The sequence below is a fragment of the Thunnus thynnus genome, chromosome 5 (assembly GCF_963924715.1).
Source record: "Thunnus thynnus chromosome 5, fThuThy2.1, whole genome shotgun sequence".
In the NCBI taxonomy this organism is placed as follows: domain Eukaryota; kingdom Metazoa; phylum Chordata; class Actinopteri; order Scombriformes; family Scombridae; genus Thunnus; species Thunnus thynnus.
The window spans coordinates 11,265,560-11,282,638 of NC_089521.1; the positions used below are offsets into that span (position 1 = coordinate 11,265,560).

The 17,079-nt window shown below is 40.4% G+C and overlaps 2 protein-coding genes across 2 annotated transcripts; both read right to left on the reverse strand.

Moving 5' to 3' along the window:
* Positions 1 to 194: 194 nt before the first annotated feature.
* On the reverse strand, positions 195 to 9,960 carry trabd (TraB domain containing). The gene is made up of 10 exons (XM_067589203.1): positions 9,877 to 9,960; positions 9,376 to 9,416; positions 8,966 to 9,032; positions 8,162 to 8,328; positions 7,649 to 7,789; positions 7,110 to 7,220; positions 6,826 to 6,965; positions 3,725 to 3,897; positions 2,976 to 3,072; positions 195 to 2,884 (listed from the first exon to the last, which is right to left on the reverse strand). Exons 2-10 carry the CDS (start codon positions 9,397 to 9,399, stop codon positions 2,713 to 2,715), a joined length of 1,092 nt encoding a protein of 363 aa, XP_067445304.1. The 5' UTR covers positions 9,400 to 9,416; positions 9,877 to 9,960; the 3' UTR covers positions 195 to 2,712.
* Positions 9,961 to 10,032: 72 nt separating this feature from the next.
* Positions 10,033 to 16,778, reverse strand: panx2 (pannexin 2). Its single transcript, XM_067589202.1, has 5 exons — positions 16,306 to 16,778; positions 13,629 to 14,743; positions 13,141 to 13,276; positions 12,429 to 12,614; positions 10,033 to 12,282 (listed from the first exon to the last, which is right to left on the reverse strand). The coding sequence occupies exons 1-5, from the start codon at positions 16,532 to 16,534 to the stop codon at positions 11,966 to 11,968; spliced, it is 1,983 nt and encodes a 660-aa protein (XP_067445303.1). The 5' UTR covers positions 16,535 to 16,778; the 3' UTR covers positions 10,033 to 11,965.
* Positions 16,779 to 17,079: the final 301 nt, after the last annotated feature.

A 17,079-nucleotide genomic window follows, 5' to 3' on the forward strand; every position in this document is an offset into this window, starting at 1 on the left:
TATTTAAACAATGTACGGCCACAAACCGAGGCTTGGTCAGCGGCTGCGATGTTTAAACAATGTACTCATTATTTGAATAGTGCTAAAATACACAACTCCATATATTATTTTAATAAGATCAAATGCCAAAGTTGGCATTCAAATCTATATTGTGCAACAGGGTGAAAAGAGGGACGATTTTGAGGCAAATATAGTTTATCTTTACTTAAAATGTTTTATAATTCATTACAGAATTTAGGATTCAATGTTTGGTTTCTTAACAATGACAATACCACACAAGGGTGTGGGGAAACAAAACTGACAACAAATACAGGCATTCATACAGTTTTCTCTTGGCAAACATACAGTGGATGAAACCTTTGGGAATTACATGAGAGGGAGACAAATAATGTTTGACTGTGTTACTTCTGAGGGACCGAGAGGCATGAGGGCATCTGTCGTTCATAGAGTAGAGAATAAATGTATCGATTGGAAGACGGATTATCTGAGTTACTTCAATGTGTGGACAGCTTGTGAGTGGCCAAATTATGCTTGTAAGATCAAATCACACTGCTTCAATTACTCAGGGTCCAATATTAATTAATTGGGCCATTTAACAAATTAAAGAGTATAACTGAACTCCTTTTACATATCTTATAAATATCTAAATAATGTGAGCACTGTGCATATAATTACTTAAAACCAAGATTGGGAATATCTGGCAATCAATGTTGGTTTATAGCCTTGCAAACATGTAATAGTTTTGTTCAGACTGTTGGATTTAATGGGACATCTCCCACAAAACAAAGGTACAGCTACGTCATCTATAGCCACTTTTCACACGTGCAGCAAGAGGCTCTGTATTATGGATACACATCAGTGTTGGTGGTAATGAGCCTCAGCAGAGGAGGCAATCTGAGGGTCAAAGGCAGCAGTGATAGCAGTGTAAGGCTTTATCTCCCGACTCTGACCGATCTCAACTGTGATTTTCCTTCATAGTGGTCAAGTTCAATCCTCAAATTTGAGAGAAACAAACCAATTTCACTTTTTATCATCTTCCCGTCCTCATTTTACAGTCAGACTGGGAAGTGATAATGCATATATCATAAAAGTACAAACAGCTGGTGCCCTGGATGTCAAATGTTCTCATGAAGGTTTTTAGAGATGGCTTTCTGTACAAGATGCATCATTTTTGTATGTCAAGTATGAACCTTTACTCAGAGATTGAGCCAGTTGTGTTGAAACCCAAAACGTGAAGGTGCCTCGTATTGGAGGTACAATCAAATATACAAATCACAAGTTGGGCTGGCGATATGGACAAAATCAAATATCACGATATTTTTTTACCAAATACCTCGATATCGATATTGCAACAATATCACGGGGATGATTATTGGTGCTTTCACAAAATATTTACACAATGAGATTTTTGATACTCATCAGTAATGTGGATATAATGACTAAGTGGGTAAAGGCAAATAATAGAACACCTAGAACAGTCTGGTAAGTTCAGAAAATTACATCATTTTACTGTAATGCAGCCTTTAAAACCAGGAAAAGACAACACTTATATCAAGATATCAATATAATATCAATATATTGCCCAGCCGTAATCACAAGGTTAATGAATTTCTCATCCTGAGGCACATTTAAGCCTGTCCTGCGTCAGGTCTCTGTTGAACATATGGGTTAATGTATAAATGTAGGGGCCAGTTCAGTTAAAACCAAGACAACACAAGCTGGATGTCTATATTTAAGGTAACAGTATTTACAAAATATGCCTACAGCAACTTATATTGATAAAAGGACAGAATCTCACAAAGTTGCATTGACTGTAGTTTGTGTAAGATGCATACAACACATTTTTGCCTTTCTATTTAGTTCACCGTTAGCCCTTACAGCTGCATTATGAGGCACTTGTCTGTTGATGTAGGCAGGACCGTGCACATGGGAAATAAGTCAATTCTGTCTTATGCTAATCCTGTAAGTGAGTTTTTAAGAATATGCAATTTAAGTAGTAATTTTTCGATAACTAAGAAAATGATGGTCAACCTTTCAATTCAGACATTTTTTGACATTAACCTCACACCCTCATGGTGTCAATACATGCACCAACTATAATATGTTCCCGTTTATATAATTTGTTTAATATAGTTATGACTGACTTGATATTTATTAATTTTTGAAGGTTTGTTTTGTTTCCCTTCCCATAGGCTGCATGTACAGTTCAAGACTCAACCAGTCTCTTATAAAGTGCTGGACTTGAAATGGACCAATTACCAAAAAATGCTAATTGGCACCAGAATGGAGGAAGGAATAAGGAGGAGACAGCATTAGAAAAGTCTGTCTCTCAGAAAATGGCTCAGTCATACCAGGGCTGATGATACTGTCAAATAAAATCTCTGCATGTGAGTCATTAAAAGGAATGGCGGGGAAAATGGAAATCTATTCAGAAGGAATTATTGGCTTTTGTAAACCTTACAAAATTCAGATATGAAAGAAAGCAAAGAGTACTGTCATGGTTTCTTTGGCAGTACAGCCCTGCTGCGTCTACAGGGACATCAATACGAGGTGGGAGGCTCTTGACCCCCTGAGGTCCTTGTAAGTCCATAGTGTGGGCCGATGAACCCCTTCCTCCAGCCCCACCTCCTGTTTTAAGGCCATTGGTGAATGATGCATTGTTTTCATAAATCAAAGGTCGTGTCACTGAGGGCTTTGAGGAGACCAGTGGGGTCAAGCAGGGGGAGGCCGCACATTCTCCAGTAATGATTGGATAGCAGGTAAAGACAGCAGGGTTCTACCTATACTCCCTCCAGCACGGTAGCAGGCATATCCCAGCATTCCCATCATGACACCTTTTATGACCGCGCGCAACACCCAGCCGAAACGTGAGGGAGGTGCAACACTGAGGAAGAGAAAGACAGAAACATAGAGCAGCTGTCAACACAATTACAGGAAGTCTTCTATTCTGTTACTCAACATAAAAACAAACATACCTCATGATCTCATTAATGTTGAGATGCTTCTCCCAGTTTCTTTCTATACCAGGGACATGACCCATTCCCACAACTCCCACCACCACAGCAGGCACTTCTACAAAAAGAGGATAAAATGTTCTGTTACACAAACAATCCACACTTCTACAGCCACATATTCTTTATATTTCTATCAGTCTATATGAAACCACAAGTTGTTCCTAAAAGTAAATCATCACTTAATTTCCTCAAAATTAATTATCCAATACACCAGGGACAGAAAAACAAGCCTTCAATATCGAGATCTTTCCCCAGTTTGACATTACAGAAATCACAGTATCTAGAACAAATGAACTGCTGGCAAACGACATTATGACTGAATAAGCATGAATTTCTTCAGTTTCACAGTGAATACAAAGTTAAATAAATTAACAAAAAAGTGAAGCAACAGAGTGAAAAAAAGTTTTTGTAACTGTTTTCGTTTGTCAACATTCAGAAGTCAAGTTTGAGATTAAATTCTAATGAGAAATCTACAATATGTACTGAATGAAAAGACAAAACTGTATTTTATAATACATTCGTGAATGAAAATATCAAGTATAGTAAAATATACATACACACATCGTACATACCATGTACATACTTGTCAAGGGAAAAAAAGACGACTAGGTAGCCAAAAATGTATATGATGAAATCTATGTAACAATGTATATAATGAAACACATAAGAAAGATGGGATCTGGTATCTTAGTGAACAAGGTGATACCCACTCTGGGCATTAGGGGGGGCCTCCACACAGCGAGTAGCCTGGCGGAGCGTGTGTGTGAGGTAGATGTCTCTTTCAGCCACGATGGTCTGGTGGAGGGCAGGAAACTCGCCGATCATCTCGGACATAGTCTGCTCCAGCAGGTCCTTCTGTTTGCACTTCTCTACGTCCTCTTTACTGAAACATGACACACAGTCCAACACAGTGAGCTGGAGGTCAAGTAGAAAGAAGAAGACAGTTTTTCTTTTCTGTTCTTCTTTTCTGTTCACACGTACTATATGGTTAATATACAGTGAAGAAAGAGGAACGAATAGAAATGTGCAGGGCCTGATAAAATCTGTACTTTACAGTTTATGTTACATTTTGCATTTTCGGTTTTGAAACATTTTGAGCATCCAATATTTAAAGTCTACAAAAGTGTCATACAACCCTTAACTTTAAATATTTATTAATTTTGTTAGTTTTTACTGTTCCATGGTACAAAATGAGCATAGTATATCTGTAGGGGTTTGATAGGGTTTTTAAACGATGTCAATAATGACTCTAAAGCTGTGAAGCCACTCTAATCCAGTCTGGATTAGTGGGAGATCCCACACATTAACAATTCAAAGATTTCTGTTTCAGTAATTGAAGCCCACGAAGTACACATTCTCAACTATAAGCTCCACATATGACTACAATAATGAGCCTTGTCCCAACAGTCACTGTCTGAACTGTTTGTTTTCATAACCGTCATACTGTACAATAAGCAGTGAGGAAAATAAAAAGACAGCAACAGCTGTAGTTTGTCAGCCTCAGACGTGGCCAACAAAGGTGGGTCTCTCAGATACCAGAGTATCTTGGAACTCATTCCTCCCAAGTTATGACATGTTGAGTTTTTGTCTGGCTTGCACCACACACAGTGGTGGATCCATCTGTCTACTGTAGTTCAGGCGATATATATGAGATCACCTGTGACTGATAAATACCTGAATAGTAATACCTGATGATATATGACGTGATCACATAATATTTCCCCAAGGTTTAGAGTTGAATACAATAGTTGTGTTCTTCCAAATTTGAGCAAAAGCTTGCATTTGGAGGATGCTTTGAAATGGGACAGCATTTTCAGCCCTAATTTTTTCAGGCTACAAATGTGAAATTCAGAGGATGCAGTCCCTGAATCTGCACACAGCCATAGTGAGTGAGCGCTGAGCTAATAATGAGTTTGTCATTTGGAAGATTGGCATTAAAACCATACTTTCATGCATTTACTGTTCATGTCCCCTTAAGCAACACCATTTTATACTTCAGAAAATGCAACAGCCATTTTAAAGAGAATGGACATAATATCACTTTATGCAGAAAGCTTCCAGTTAGATCTGATAGACACCGGCACTTAAAAAAATTGGCAGAGTTGCATGTATTCAGGAAAATATGTGTGGGCGCACATTGCCTAGTTCTACACAGACCACACAGATAGATGGATAGCCACGGTGCTTACACTTATACTGTTGCTCAATGCAAAATGTTATCGCTACCACAATTTACCCAAATTTCACAATTCTTTTATATCTAGAATTTACATTGATCTCCTATTTTAAAACCATGCTTCTGTTCCACATTTCTACAAAATTAATCCTCTGAAGAGAGACCATTAAACAGCATGTTCTGACCCATTCAGTGGTGGGCACAGTAACCAGTCCTGCCAAAAATACTTCCTGCTCAATGATATTCTCTTAAACAACCTCCCAAAAATGAATTTCTATCACATTTTTATATATTTCTTTCTTATATTATGCAGCTGCACAGTATGTCTTTTTTTTCTCCTAGGATGGCAAAGTCATGACCCGCCCTTCTCTGCCTCTGATTGGCTAGTATTTGTTGCCTTCATTGGTTAGGTTTATGCATGAGGAGTGAGATTGGTAGGGTTAGGTTAAGAGTATCAGGGTAAGCCAATCAGAGGCAAAGTAGGGCAGGTCATGACTTCGCCATCCTAGGAGAAAAAAAAAATCACACAGTACATGCATACATAGCCTGAGCTGACACTTGCTGAAGCAATTCAGATATGTCTGATGGCTTACTAGCTCAGAATTAAGAAAATACAGCCAAGTTGTTTATTGTTATTAGATTACTATTGTATTATAGTGCTCTATAGTGCTTGGTATAATATCTAAGTGAACTGTTAGTTGGGATCTGTTGTGACAGCAAGACTTGAACAGGATTTGGACAACCTCTCTTTATCTCCAGCATGAACGAATTACTGACTTAACCTGCAAAGTGTCACTGAAATACAGAAACAATGTTTTCTTTCCCCCGCCTGCTTGCATTTCTCACTAACACACATTATCCATCCACTGGCGCTATGTTTTACACAACCTTAACCACAACTGGTTAAACTAATAGTGAATTGTTATGAACAAGCTAAAACAAGAGCTGTCTGTATGTAAACTAGCCTAACCGTTTCGTTTGTAACATATATTAAAATTTGGCTAATTCCTGTAAACTTAGCTATTGGCTGAGACGGCAGCCCCCCTCTTCAAACCAGTCCCTCCTCCCTCTACCAGCGTGACCTGCAGGCAGTGAATCACATCAGCAGCAGAGGGAGGAGGACAAAGGACAGGATGATGACTGATAGTGACTGATGTCTGTGTTCTTCATTCTTTCTAAACATCACTCAGTATTTTGATGTCAGAAATATTATTTCTATCATTGATTGTTAGATTTTTTTCCAGTGAAATATTATTGAGTTTATAGAGTGACTTTATGAGGTAAACATTACCGTTGCTGCTCTACAAACAATATTTAGTTATATTTAAAATATACATATTTTATATGTTCCTGCGTCCGACCAGCACCTGTCTGAAAATACCGGCTGTGCATGAGGAGTTCTGTCCTTTTATACATATTTTCTAATCCTATTCTGAATTTATTGTTTTTTTAAAATAATATATTTTCAAAAAGCAATTCTTTAGTAATGAAAAAGAACCATTAAGAGTATCGATAAAGAACTGGACCGATAAGGAGTATTGATAAGAGTAGTATTTTCGATCAAATCCTAACAATACCCATCCCTACTCATGACACTGTGTGGTATGACAACAAGTGATTCATTTGAGTTTATACCTGATTGGGTCTGACAGAAAGCAAAGACCCCAGGCGAGACGAGCCTTCTGCCACAGACTGAGAGCAGCAATGGCCCTCTTGAACGTGACAGGGATGGGCCTATCCCCAAGGTGAAATTTACAGAATGGCACCCGTCCAGCCTGTGTGGAAAGAAGAAGAAGAAGAAGAAGAAGAAAAAAAATTACAGAATAGAAGAATTAAGAAAGCTGATAAAATAAACACAAGAAGTGACATTGTTACCCACTTTTTTTTGTTTTGTTTTTTTACTTTTTTTTTAATTTTACCTCTTTGAAAGCCTCCCTGAACTCTCCTCCAGGAGCCATGCCCAGCTGCTCTGTGATGTGAGCTGAAACTTTGAGCAGGAGGATCTGCATCAGGCCAGACATCAACCCATTCTGACAAACACAGAGAGCAGAAATTAGCATTCACAATGAAACAGATATGCCTTCAGTACTCAGTACTCAAGTGTTACTATTTAAACGGGAAGCAGTTGTAACACTTTAGTTTCATGTGCTTACATTGGCAGAGTAAAACAAAGAAGACTAAATTCAAGTGCAGAACAGACTAAAAGCTCTTTACTCGCACTTAATCCTGCCTGTGCATCATTTATATTTATTTTTCCATTAACAATGAGTGCATGCTGCAGTCTAGAGAGAGCTGTTTCAAATACCAGAACATCATTACTGCTTCATTCAAAATATTCAATACCTTCACTTTCTTGGTTTCACTTCCTCTCTCCATTACTCCCTCTTGCCTTACTTGGCCGTCTTGCTCTTTTTCACACTACCACCCTTGTTAATTCCCATTTTTCTGAAAGCCTGACCTGCTTAATGGCCTGTTGAACCTTATCCAGGTTGATGTCTTTGGCTTCCCTCAGCAATGTATTCTCATCCATCTTCAACATAGACACCCTATACTGGCACAGCTCCACCACCACCACATCTGGTTGCACAGCGCGGATCGTCTGTGTGAGGGAGAGAAAGAGAAGTGGGTATGTAAGATAAGAGACAGACGCAGAATGCAAGAGAACAACAGGGTAAGAGAGCGACAAATGGCCAACGAGCAGCAAGGGAGAAAGTAAAGACAAAAGAAATCAATGAGGAGAGAAGAAAACAAGATTATGCTTGCCAAAAAAGGAATGCCAACATAATTAGTAAGAAAATACAGGCAGGCTTCCACATCATCACTTCACCATGCTACTCTACAGCGCTTCACCACATTCACAGAATTTCTCCGTTATTTCACTGAAAAAAACATCACAGCATATCACATTTCAGGAGGGTGCAAGTGGCACTCTGCACTGTACAAATATTGTTGTGAATTCTCATTGGCTCACCGTGGCCACATCCTTTTTGCTGCTGTCACTGAAGTGGGCAGTGCCCACCAGGTACAGGAGGCTGCCATCAGGGGCAGTGAGACGGGTCACTGTCTCTGGGAGGTCAGGGGATGACTGGCGGCGCTGAGCTCGCAACTGCCAAAGCAGCTCCATTGCTTCACCATCCGCTAGACAAAAACAACAGAGACGGTATTAAAGGGAAAGAAAAATAGCTTTTGCGGTCTTACCATAATCACTACGAAATATTAAACAGAAGATATTTCCCTTTTCCCAGAAATTGTCTATTACTTTAGATATTCTAAACACATTAGCAATAGTTATAACAATTTAGATCCCAGTGCTTTTAACACCAACAGCACTGTATATGGGTTTCACACAATCAGCATCTCTGCTAGTGATGTAGAGGAGCTACAGCTGTTTAGTAATATTCAGACAAGTCCAAGGACTAAAAGAACACTACAAAAAACAATCAAAGCGTACAAGAGATTTCTTTGTTTGGTTATTAGCGAGTACAGTAACAAAAGTATTGGCAAATGCATTTGTATCAGGAAAAACTGCATTCTTAAGGTATGACGTGATTATCTGGAGTTGATCTACGATTGCTGCAAACAGCAGCACAATGTGATAATCAAAGCAGTTAGCAAAAGATTTGTTGTGCAGGGAATATAATTTGTAAGGCCGACATTATTGTACCATGTAGATTTACCATTTAAATGAGAAATACAATAAAAAGTCTGCTGCAGTAGTCACTTTCTGGTGAAATACAGCATATACACACTGCATATACAAAAACCAAGCACTTACAGAGCCCTGGAGGTAGACATGGCAGTTCCTCTTCTGAAGGATCCTCTGATGGGCGGACTGACTCATCCTGTGAGATCATTAAAACAACGAACAAGTTTTAAGAGAGAGGGCATGTTTGCATAAGCACAAACTTAAGAGATTATTCCTCACCAAGTCTAGCCAGTTTGAGAACGATAGGCTATTTGCAAATTACATTATAACTATATATTTTTGCATACAATACATAATTCTTGAACACACACACACACACACACATAGCCCAGTATGTCGTCTTACCCCAGTGTGAGCAGCACATCTGTCAAAACATCAGTCATAACCATCTCTCTCTCTCTCTCTCTCTCTCTCTCTCTCTCTCTCTCTCTCTCTCGCTTAAATACACACACATTATATGCATATTTATATGTACAAACCTCTGAATTGTTGTCTTGGTCCATCTTTGAAGTACTGAAAGCTGCGTGTGACAGAGAGCAGAACGAAAGCACCGTGAGACGTTCACTGACCATAGAACAGTGTTACTGACTGCTGACGTCGCTTTATGTGTAAATGCAGCTAACAGTTAACGCTGTAATGTTCCTGAGAAAAAGTGGTATCGGTCTTTGATTTATGACAATAAAACAGCTAAGGGAATAAGCGACTTGCCGTAGGCAGCTTTATGACTTAGTTAGTTAACGCTACTTTCAGGTACGGGACTGCTAAACCTTGAGCGTTTGCTGAGGGCTCGTCGGTTTGGTTAGCTAATGTTAACTTACCGGATGATGACAGCTAACGCAAGCTAATGTAGGCTAGCAAGTCCAGTAAAAAAAGTCAAATCATACACGGTGAAGAGGACTAGTTTTACAACAGATTCTGCCATCCTTAAATACAAAATGTTTACTAATTTACACGATAGCTGTCAAATAGGTGCAACTTACTGAGCAAGCCAGCCCGTCTGTCAGTGTGCTCTTCGCCACTACAGCAGCAGCGTCAGAGCAGTACTCGGCTGTAAATGACAGCCGCAGTGCATTTTGGTACATGTAGTCTTTGATTGAGAGGCCACGCTACGTTGTTTTTTTTTTTTTTAAAGAAAATGTTTTTAATTCGTTTTCATTATAACATTTTACACACTACAATCAAAGTCTGGACACCCTTCTCCACGTTTTCACTAGCATTAAGACCCGTCAAGAGATTTATCTCAACACAATAGTCTCAATGTGAAAATATACACACAAAATCAGTTTAAGCAGAGCTGTGTTACAACATAACATGCTCTCACACACACCCGTGCTACAAGTCTTAAAGTGCTTTTGGATGCATTTAGTGTGCTTGAGTAGTCCAACAAGGGGATTTTGAACCAACCTGTTTCATAACAATGAGATGGATTATTTGTTATTTCCACAAAAACTAAGGATAACTGGAAGCTGAAGTGGGAAAATTGCTGTCTCCCATCACAAGTCAGTAGTCAAAGTGTGTTTTTATTGAATGCTCCAGAGGATATGAGTATAGTATGCATAGGTCTACCCTATAAGTAGCCCCCTGAAAACAGCACTGTTTTCTACAGTAGATGTCATATTGGTGCATCAGTGCAGAGAGTTCCTTTATTGGCGTTCCTGTAATGTATGCAGCTGCAATAAATGCATATTGAGAGGTTGTGGTAGGCACCCATCCCCTTGTCCACTCACTCATTCCCTGTGAAAAGTGCTAACATACCTTATATGCTTGGTTTTACTACAAATAGCCAACTATTCTAACTATTCATTCCTTCATGTTTATTTGGTGATCAAGTGGATGTTAGCACAATGTGAGACAGGGCAGAACCACTAAAAGAAATTTAGACTGTGTCAGACCAGCAGATGACAATCAAAAGCTTATACAGTAGCTATCGTGTAAGAAACCTTCCTACTCATCATTCACTTCACATCACAGCACTCCCACAAGAAGCCAGCAGAACACAAAAGTCATATACTTTACCAGTGAGTCCAGCTCCGTTCATCATATTGGAGCTGCTATTAAAGTCAAAAACACCCACATTGTACTAGTTGCCTTAGATATCTGCATTTCTGAGCAATATTGAAGTTTCACATCGTCCCTCAAAGCCACCCTTTCATTACAGAGTCTGTTCATTTGCCCTTCCTTAATATAATACGCCAATTTACCTTTATTATTAATGACGTGCAACTATAGTTGAGTCAAGATACACGTTCACTGATACACGTTCCTAATCAATAATGAAATGGCAATGATAACGCCATGAAATGTGTTATATTATAAACACCCCACAAACACTGGGTCATATACAGTGTCTTTATATGTATAGCGTTCTGTGAAATATGATGTTGTAAGCGCATACATTATTGCCACAAATATATTGTGATCTTTTGCATATTAATTGTGCAGATCTCAACCACTGTATTGCGTGAGCTACCTGTCTACTTGGCTATTGGGATAAAGGGACAAAGCGTTATCATATGTGTTTAAAATACTTTTTTTTGAAGCCATAATGCAGTCCTCTTTGCAGATATGCATTTGGTGTATCTTTTTTTTTTTTAAGAAAGCTCACTCATCCCTCATAGTCGTTCATCCTTTCATTATTCGATATATTATTTGACCCTGCACTGTAGCACCCTGTTGAATTATATCACTGCTGGTTTCATTAGAGGGTGATAAGCTGTACACAGTCATCCTGAGACATGAATGTGACATAATTTCCTACAGTACACTCTAGTCAACACTATTAAACACACAAATGTCTGTTCTTTTTATCTTCTCTGAGTAATTTTCCCATCTAAAAGTTCAGTTCATGACTGGATTTTTCCATGTCATCTTCCTGCTGTCTCATTTCTGCTCATCAGTCGGCCCAATCCACCCATCCCAGAGTTTTGTGAGTTAATTCAGAGAGTAAAGGTTGCTGTTGATAGGAGGTGAATGACATGGTGGTCATATGTGCAGAGTGTAGTGTTGGGGGAGGGAGGTGGGGGAGATTAGGAGAGGAATCTCTGTCAGTATTCCCCTGTGTCTCCTTTTTCAACATTCCCCAGCAGCGATGAGCTCCCCAGGTCTCTCTGCCAGTCTGCCTCTACGTTGTTCCTCGTCCTCTTCTTCCTCAAAGAGAGTGTGATGAATGCTCAGAAGCTGGTGTGTTGGGGCTCTGGCCAGTGGGGGTGGTTGAGCCTCAGGGTTTTCTGCCTGAGTCAGAGGATCCCTTGGAGGAGAGGACTTGGGACTGAGGGGGTCCTCACTGGACGGCGGGTTGGGGCTAACACCATTTACATAGGTAGTGGTGGGCAGGGTCACTGTAGAAAAGGTAGTGTTTGTTGATTCTGGAGAGCAAACCTTAGTCTCTGGAAAGAGAAGCATAAAATATATACTGTAAGGTGGTAAGGAAGAGAAACTCAAAGTCAAATGATGATGCTCAGAGTACAAGTGAAATGTGATGAATTCTGCCCTGAACCAAGAAGAGTAAGAGTGAAGGAGAGACCAGACTTACCTGTAATGGCACCAGACACATGAACAATAGTGTGTGTGCCTTCAAGATACACTGTATCCATGCTGTGCTCTGTGGGTAGAGGTTCTGTGATTGTGGCCTCCACCTTGGGCTTACGAATGGTCAGCATGTATGGGTGGACGTCCAGAGAGAAGTTGCGAGTGTGCTTTTTCTCCATTCCACTTAAATCTATAATTCAAAATGATCAGACTGATTTGATATGCCAAAAAGCCACTTCCTTACACATCCAGCAGACATGGAACAACATTAGCATCAATTCAGAGTTGTGCTTCGAATGTAAGTCCAATATTCACTCTCCTTTTTAGCTCTATTTTGGTCTCCACCAAGTCCTGAGGGAATTGTGTGGCTATTTGGCAGCTAAATGCTCCACTCATTTCACCAGCTAGTTGCTAAATTTGTCTGTCTGCTGTCTGGTGCTCGACAGGTAGCATGCAGTGAATTTATCAGAGCTTTTTCACTGAAAAGTGAGCCAAACAGTAAGATTGCGGTGTGTAAAACCAAAACAATGAGCTGAAAGGAGCTAAAAATCTCTGTCGAGCCAAAGAGAACTGCAGAGGTTGGTGATAATTCTCTGTAATTGTCACTACAACATTTAACATTTGATTCTTCAGTCTAAAAATATTAATTAGAGCAGCTTTAAAAGAAAATTTATTTCTTAGCATGCCATAGACTGACTGTTCATTGTATTGTATACCTTTTGTTGCAGGATGTTGTGTGCCCTTGCTATCCAGAAGTGGTGCAATGAAGCTGTCTGCCACTGTTTTTCGCCTGAGCGGTTTGGGTTTTTCAGGCTTTGTGTTATTTTCCAAACGTGTCAGGGTTAGAGGTTCCTTTACAAAGGACAGACAACAGAAAGCAGGTCATTATATCATATCTTCAACAAAAAAGCAGCTCTGACTTGTTCGACATACAGTATTTTGGAAGTTTACATGATGACCACTTCTACAGAAAAAGCCTCTTAGCAAGAGCTGATATGGCTCAGTGGGACGTATCTTGATCAGACTTCTCAGTTCATGTTGATATGAGCTGCTGTGCTCCAGTGAATAAGTTATAATAAGTATTATTTTGTTTCTACAGAAGAGTAGGTTTAAAGTTTTCCTACTGCTGTCATTGGTGTAGTTGAATAAATGCTGACGTATTACAACTGGAGACTAGAAAATTGTTCTCAGACAACTGCCTTACCTTGAATGGCTGAGGAAGAGGATTTGAACTTGGGATCCATTTAATCTTCTTGCGGGGCCGTTTGATGACCAGAGGCTCCATTGCCATATCTCCCACTCCGAGATCAGAAGGATCCATGTTAGGATCTATTGTTTGTATCCCAGAGTCCCTCACAGTGGGTGTAGCGTCATGGTTGGACTGTGCAAGTGCAGCCAACAGCTGCCTGACCACATTGTCATACATGAGGTCACTCTCATTGGTGATGAAGTCCAGTCGGTTGAGCGACTTGATGTGGTCCCTGTTCTCATTGCAGAACATGGCCAGGATGTTGATATCACAGAACTGAGATTTCTGCCAGCGTCGCCGTGTCTTGATACCAACTTTATGCAATTTGTCAAATACAAAGTTGGACTTGCGCACCACAAACAAATGTAGCAAATTAACCAGGATGATGAGGTTCATAGTGCAGAGCAGAGCAATGTCTACTGCTGCCATGATACGTTGCAGCTGCACAGCAGGCAGCTTACAGTTGACCCTGAGCTTCAGTTCCAGATAGCTGCTAATGTCTGGGGGCTCACCCAGAGCACAGGTAAATTCATTCTGCCTTTGGCGAGCATAGTAAGCGCTAAGGTAGGAAATGGGTATGGAACTGAGGCAGATGATAGCCAGGTGGCGTGCCAGGTAAAGCTTTGCCAGAAAGTTACTTTGGCCTCGTCTCTCCAAATACTTCTCAAATAGGTTTTGCTCAGGACTCTTCTCCTTCTCTGCATTCTCTATAATCTCCCTTCTCTCTCGCTCAGTTATGCCAGGTCCTTTGGATTGGATCTGCTTCTCGATCTTTGGGGCTCGGCCCTCAGCAGCTCGATGATAGCAGTTATCAATCTCTTGAAGCAGGAAATTGAGCTCTGAAGTGAGCCGCGTGGAGGCAAGGAACTCCCAGCCCAAAGCAGGAATGTACATGATTCCAGCGAAGGCCAGCAGCGCATAGGGCAGGAACTTGTGTTCAAATAGAGAAGGCCAGAGGTGAGATTCCACACCAGGTATAGCATCACGCAGGTCTGTCCAGCAGTAGCCTCTTGCATATAATGCCTGGTCTCTGGTAAAGTTGTGTGGTGTGTAACAGTATATGGACTCCTCTGAAGAAAGCAGAGATAGAAAACACCAGTCCAAAAACTGTTTTAACAAGATAGAGGATTACATTCATAACATTATTTAAATGTATTAGCTGAAAGACAAAGGTTTCATTGATACATCGTGAACTTTATTTTCATAGTCTCAGTCCTCATTCCTGTCATGTGACTCTGATAGGCAGTCCAATTGTGCAAGTGACTAAAGTGGAAAGGGTTTTGAAAAATTCCCTGGTTCAACAATTTCATCTAAACCTCTTAGTGGAAAGTGAAAAATAGGTAAACATACCTGAAACATTTGTTGAAAGCATCCATTGTACTGTGCATGTACACATAACACTGAGTACTGTGAGTCAATATTAAACTATTAAGTAACTCTGCAAAATCAGATGCTTAAAACAGACGAATTCAGGTAATAGCTTCATTGCTCACCTTCATTTCACTTTCAAATAGTGGTTATGGTTAAACTGGGGGACTTGATATTTCCTTATATGTATTTCAATAAATGCAACTTGCAAAGCTCTTTTAAAAAATTGTAGCAAATATCTTTAATCAGTTTCATTTTAATTAGTACAATATTTCAGAGAATCTTTAAGAATCACTCAGTCTGTTCAGCACAAAGCGCTGTGCCTCTCTGACAATATCCAAAAGCTTTTCTGAAAATGATAGATTTGTTTGCATGGCTCAGATAGAGGAAGTGAGAACACACCTCTTCCTGTAGAAAATGTTCTGTATCAGTCCTTTACCCATTAAGTACGAATCTAAGAGGTTCAGGGTTGCAGCTGGACGAAAAGGTTCACTTATAAACTTTGGAATGAATTGCAGTGACGTGTGATTTTGAAAAGTCTCAAATAGCATTTATAACTATTTTCATTAGAAATAAAAACATTTATAAGTTGGAATTTACACTTTTATGCTGTAGATGATGAGTTGAATATATGCAATGACATCACACTGCGCTGTCCTTGTGCTGACTCATCTACAAATTCTTTGACATGATATGATAACACAAACACACTACTGAGTGAATATGCAGGAAGTTGCCTGGACACCCACATCTTTTCTGCTGCTCAAGTTAAACGCTCATTCCCAGCTGGATAATGCTGCTATGCAGAGAGCCTGACTCAGCAATGAACTAACATCTTTCCCATCCATCGCATCCACTCATCCTCCTAACTGTCCTCCTCCCCTTCACAACAATCCACCATACCCCTCTATCTCCAATCTGCCTTCCTCACTCTATAACCTTTCTAGCGTTCTCCTTTTCCCTCCCTGGCTGATCTATGACTAACACTTCTTCTTATCACTGTGTCACAGGAGACACAAAAGCACTGCCTGGCTAACTGTAATTACACAATGCTAGGCATAACTAATTCTTCAATGACTTCCAACTGTCATCATATTCTTGTGGTGTGACTTGAGTTGTGTACAGTGTACTGTATTGGTGCATTTCAAACCCTATGCTAGATTGTCACAAACTGTACCTCTGTCCAAAGTGTCATGGGGTCTGACAGCTGCCGTTGTAACTTCCTAGCAGATAATGAACCCCCTCTAGTGGCTGAACATCTCACCTGCAAAGTTCCTTGTGAAGACGAGGGTGACCAGCAGGATGGGGATGATGACTGTCCCAATAGTAACAACACGATCAAAGGGCAGCTCCAGCTTGAGTTGCACCATCAGGCTGGCCAGTGCCCCACCTCGCTCATCCTGAGAGGAGCCTGGCAGGATCAGCTCCTTCAGCTTCTCGCCGGCGAGTAGAGCTGTAGCCATGTCTAAGTTTTGATCGAGGATGTTCTGCATCTGGGACACACACTACAACCCTCCTCTGGGCTGGAGAGGAGACCACACTCTCCCTGCTGTAGTTAAAAACTCCTTGCCAGAGTCTGATACACACCCGCACACAGAAATGTGTGGCCAACTTCAGCCCCTGTCACCACACGTGGGAAAGAAGTGGGTCATACTGTGTGGTCCGTTTTATCCTGAGCTTAGATTCTTCTGTGGTTGCTCACAGATGTTTTGTGTTAGAGACACACATAATGTTCAGGAGCACACTCCTCACTAGACCTCCTCTATGTGCATCTCTACGTTTTGCCCTGTCTCTACAGTGCCCGGCCTCAGTCCACACACTCTGTGTGGCAGGTTGAAGAATGAGCTGAGTTTAGGAGGCGTCCTTGCGATCCCCAGAGAGGATGATTGTTGGCTGATGAGTTGTTACATGAGCTTCGGTCAAGAGATGCTCTGACCAATCCTTTCCTGCAAGACAGATAACCAGGTAGTGAGGTAATGTGAGTTATTTTAAAAAATAACTATGAGGAAACATAGTATGCACAGGCTATTATTGCTGT

Excerpts from the sequence above, each read along its gene's own strand:
- panx2 (XM_067589202.1), bottom strand. The coding sequence starts at position 16,534 with ATGCAGAACATCCTCGATCAAAACTTAGACATGGCTACAGCTCTACTC. Across the intron at positions 14,744-16,305 it reads CTTCACAAGGAACTTTGCAG|AGGAGTCCATATACTGTTAC; the intron begins GTGAGATGTTCA and ends TGCTTTCTTCAG. Across the intron at positions 13,277-13,628 it reads CTCTTCCTCAGCCATTCAAG|GAACCTCTAACCCTGACACG; the intron begins GTAAGGCAGTTG and ends TCCTTTGTAAAG.
- trabd (XM_067589203.1), bottom strand. The coding sequence starts at position 9,399 with ATGGACCAAGACAACAATTCAGAG. Across the intron at positions 7,790-8,161 it reads GCAAAAAGGATGTGGCCACG|ACGATCCGCGCTGTGCAACC; the intron begins GTGAGCCAATGA and ends TCCCTCACACAG. Across the intron at positions 2,885-2,975 it reads AACATTAATGAGATCATGAG|TGTTGCACCTCCCTCACGTT; the intron begins GTATGTTTGTTT and ends TCTCTTCCTCAG.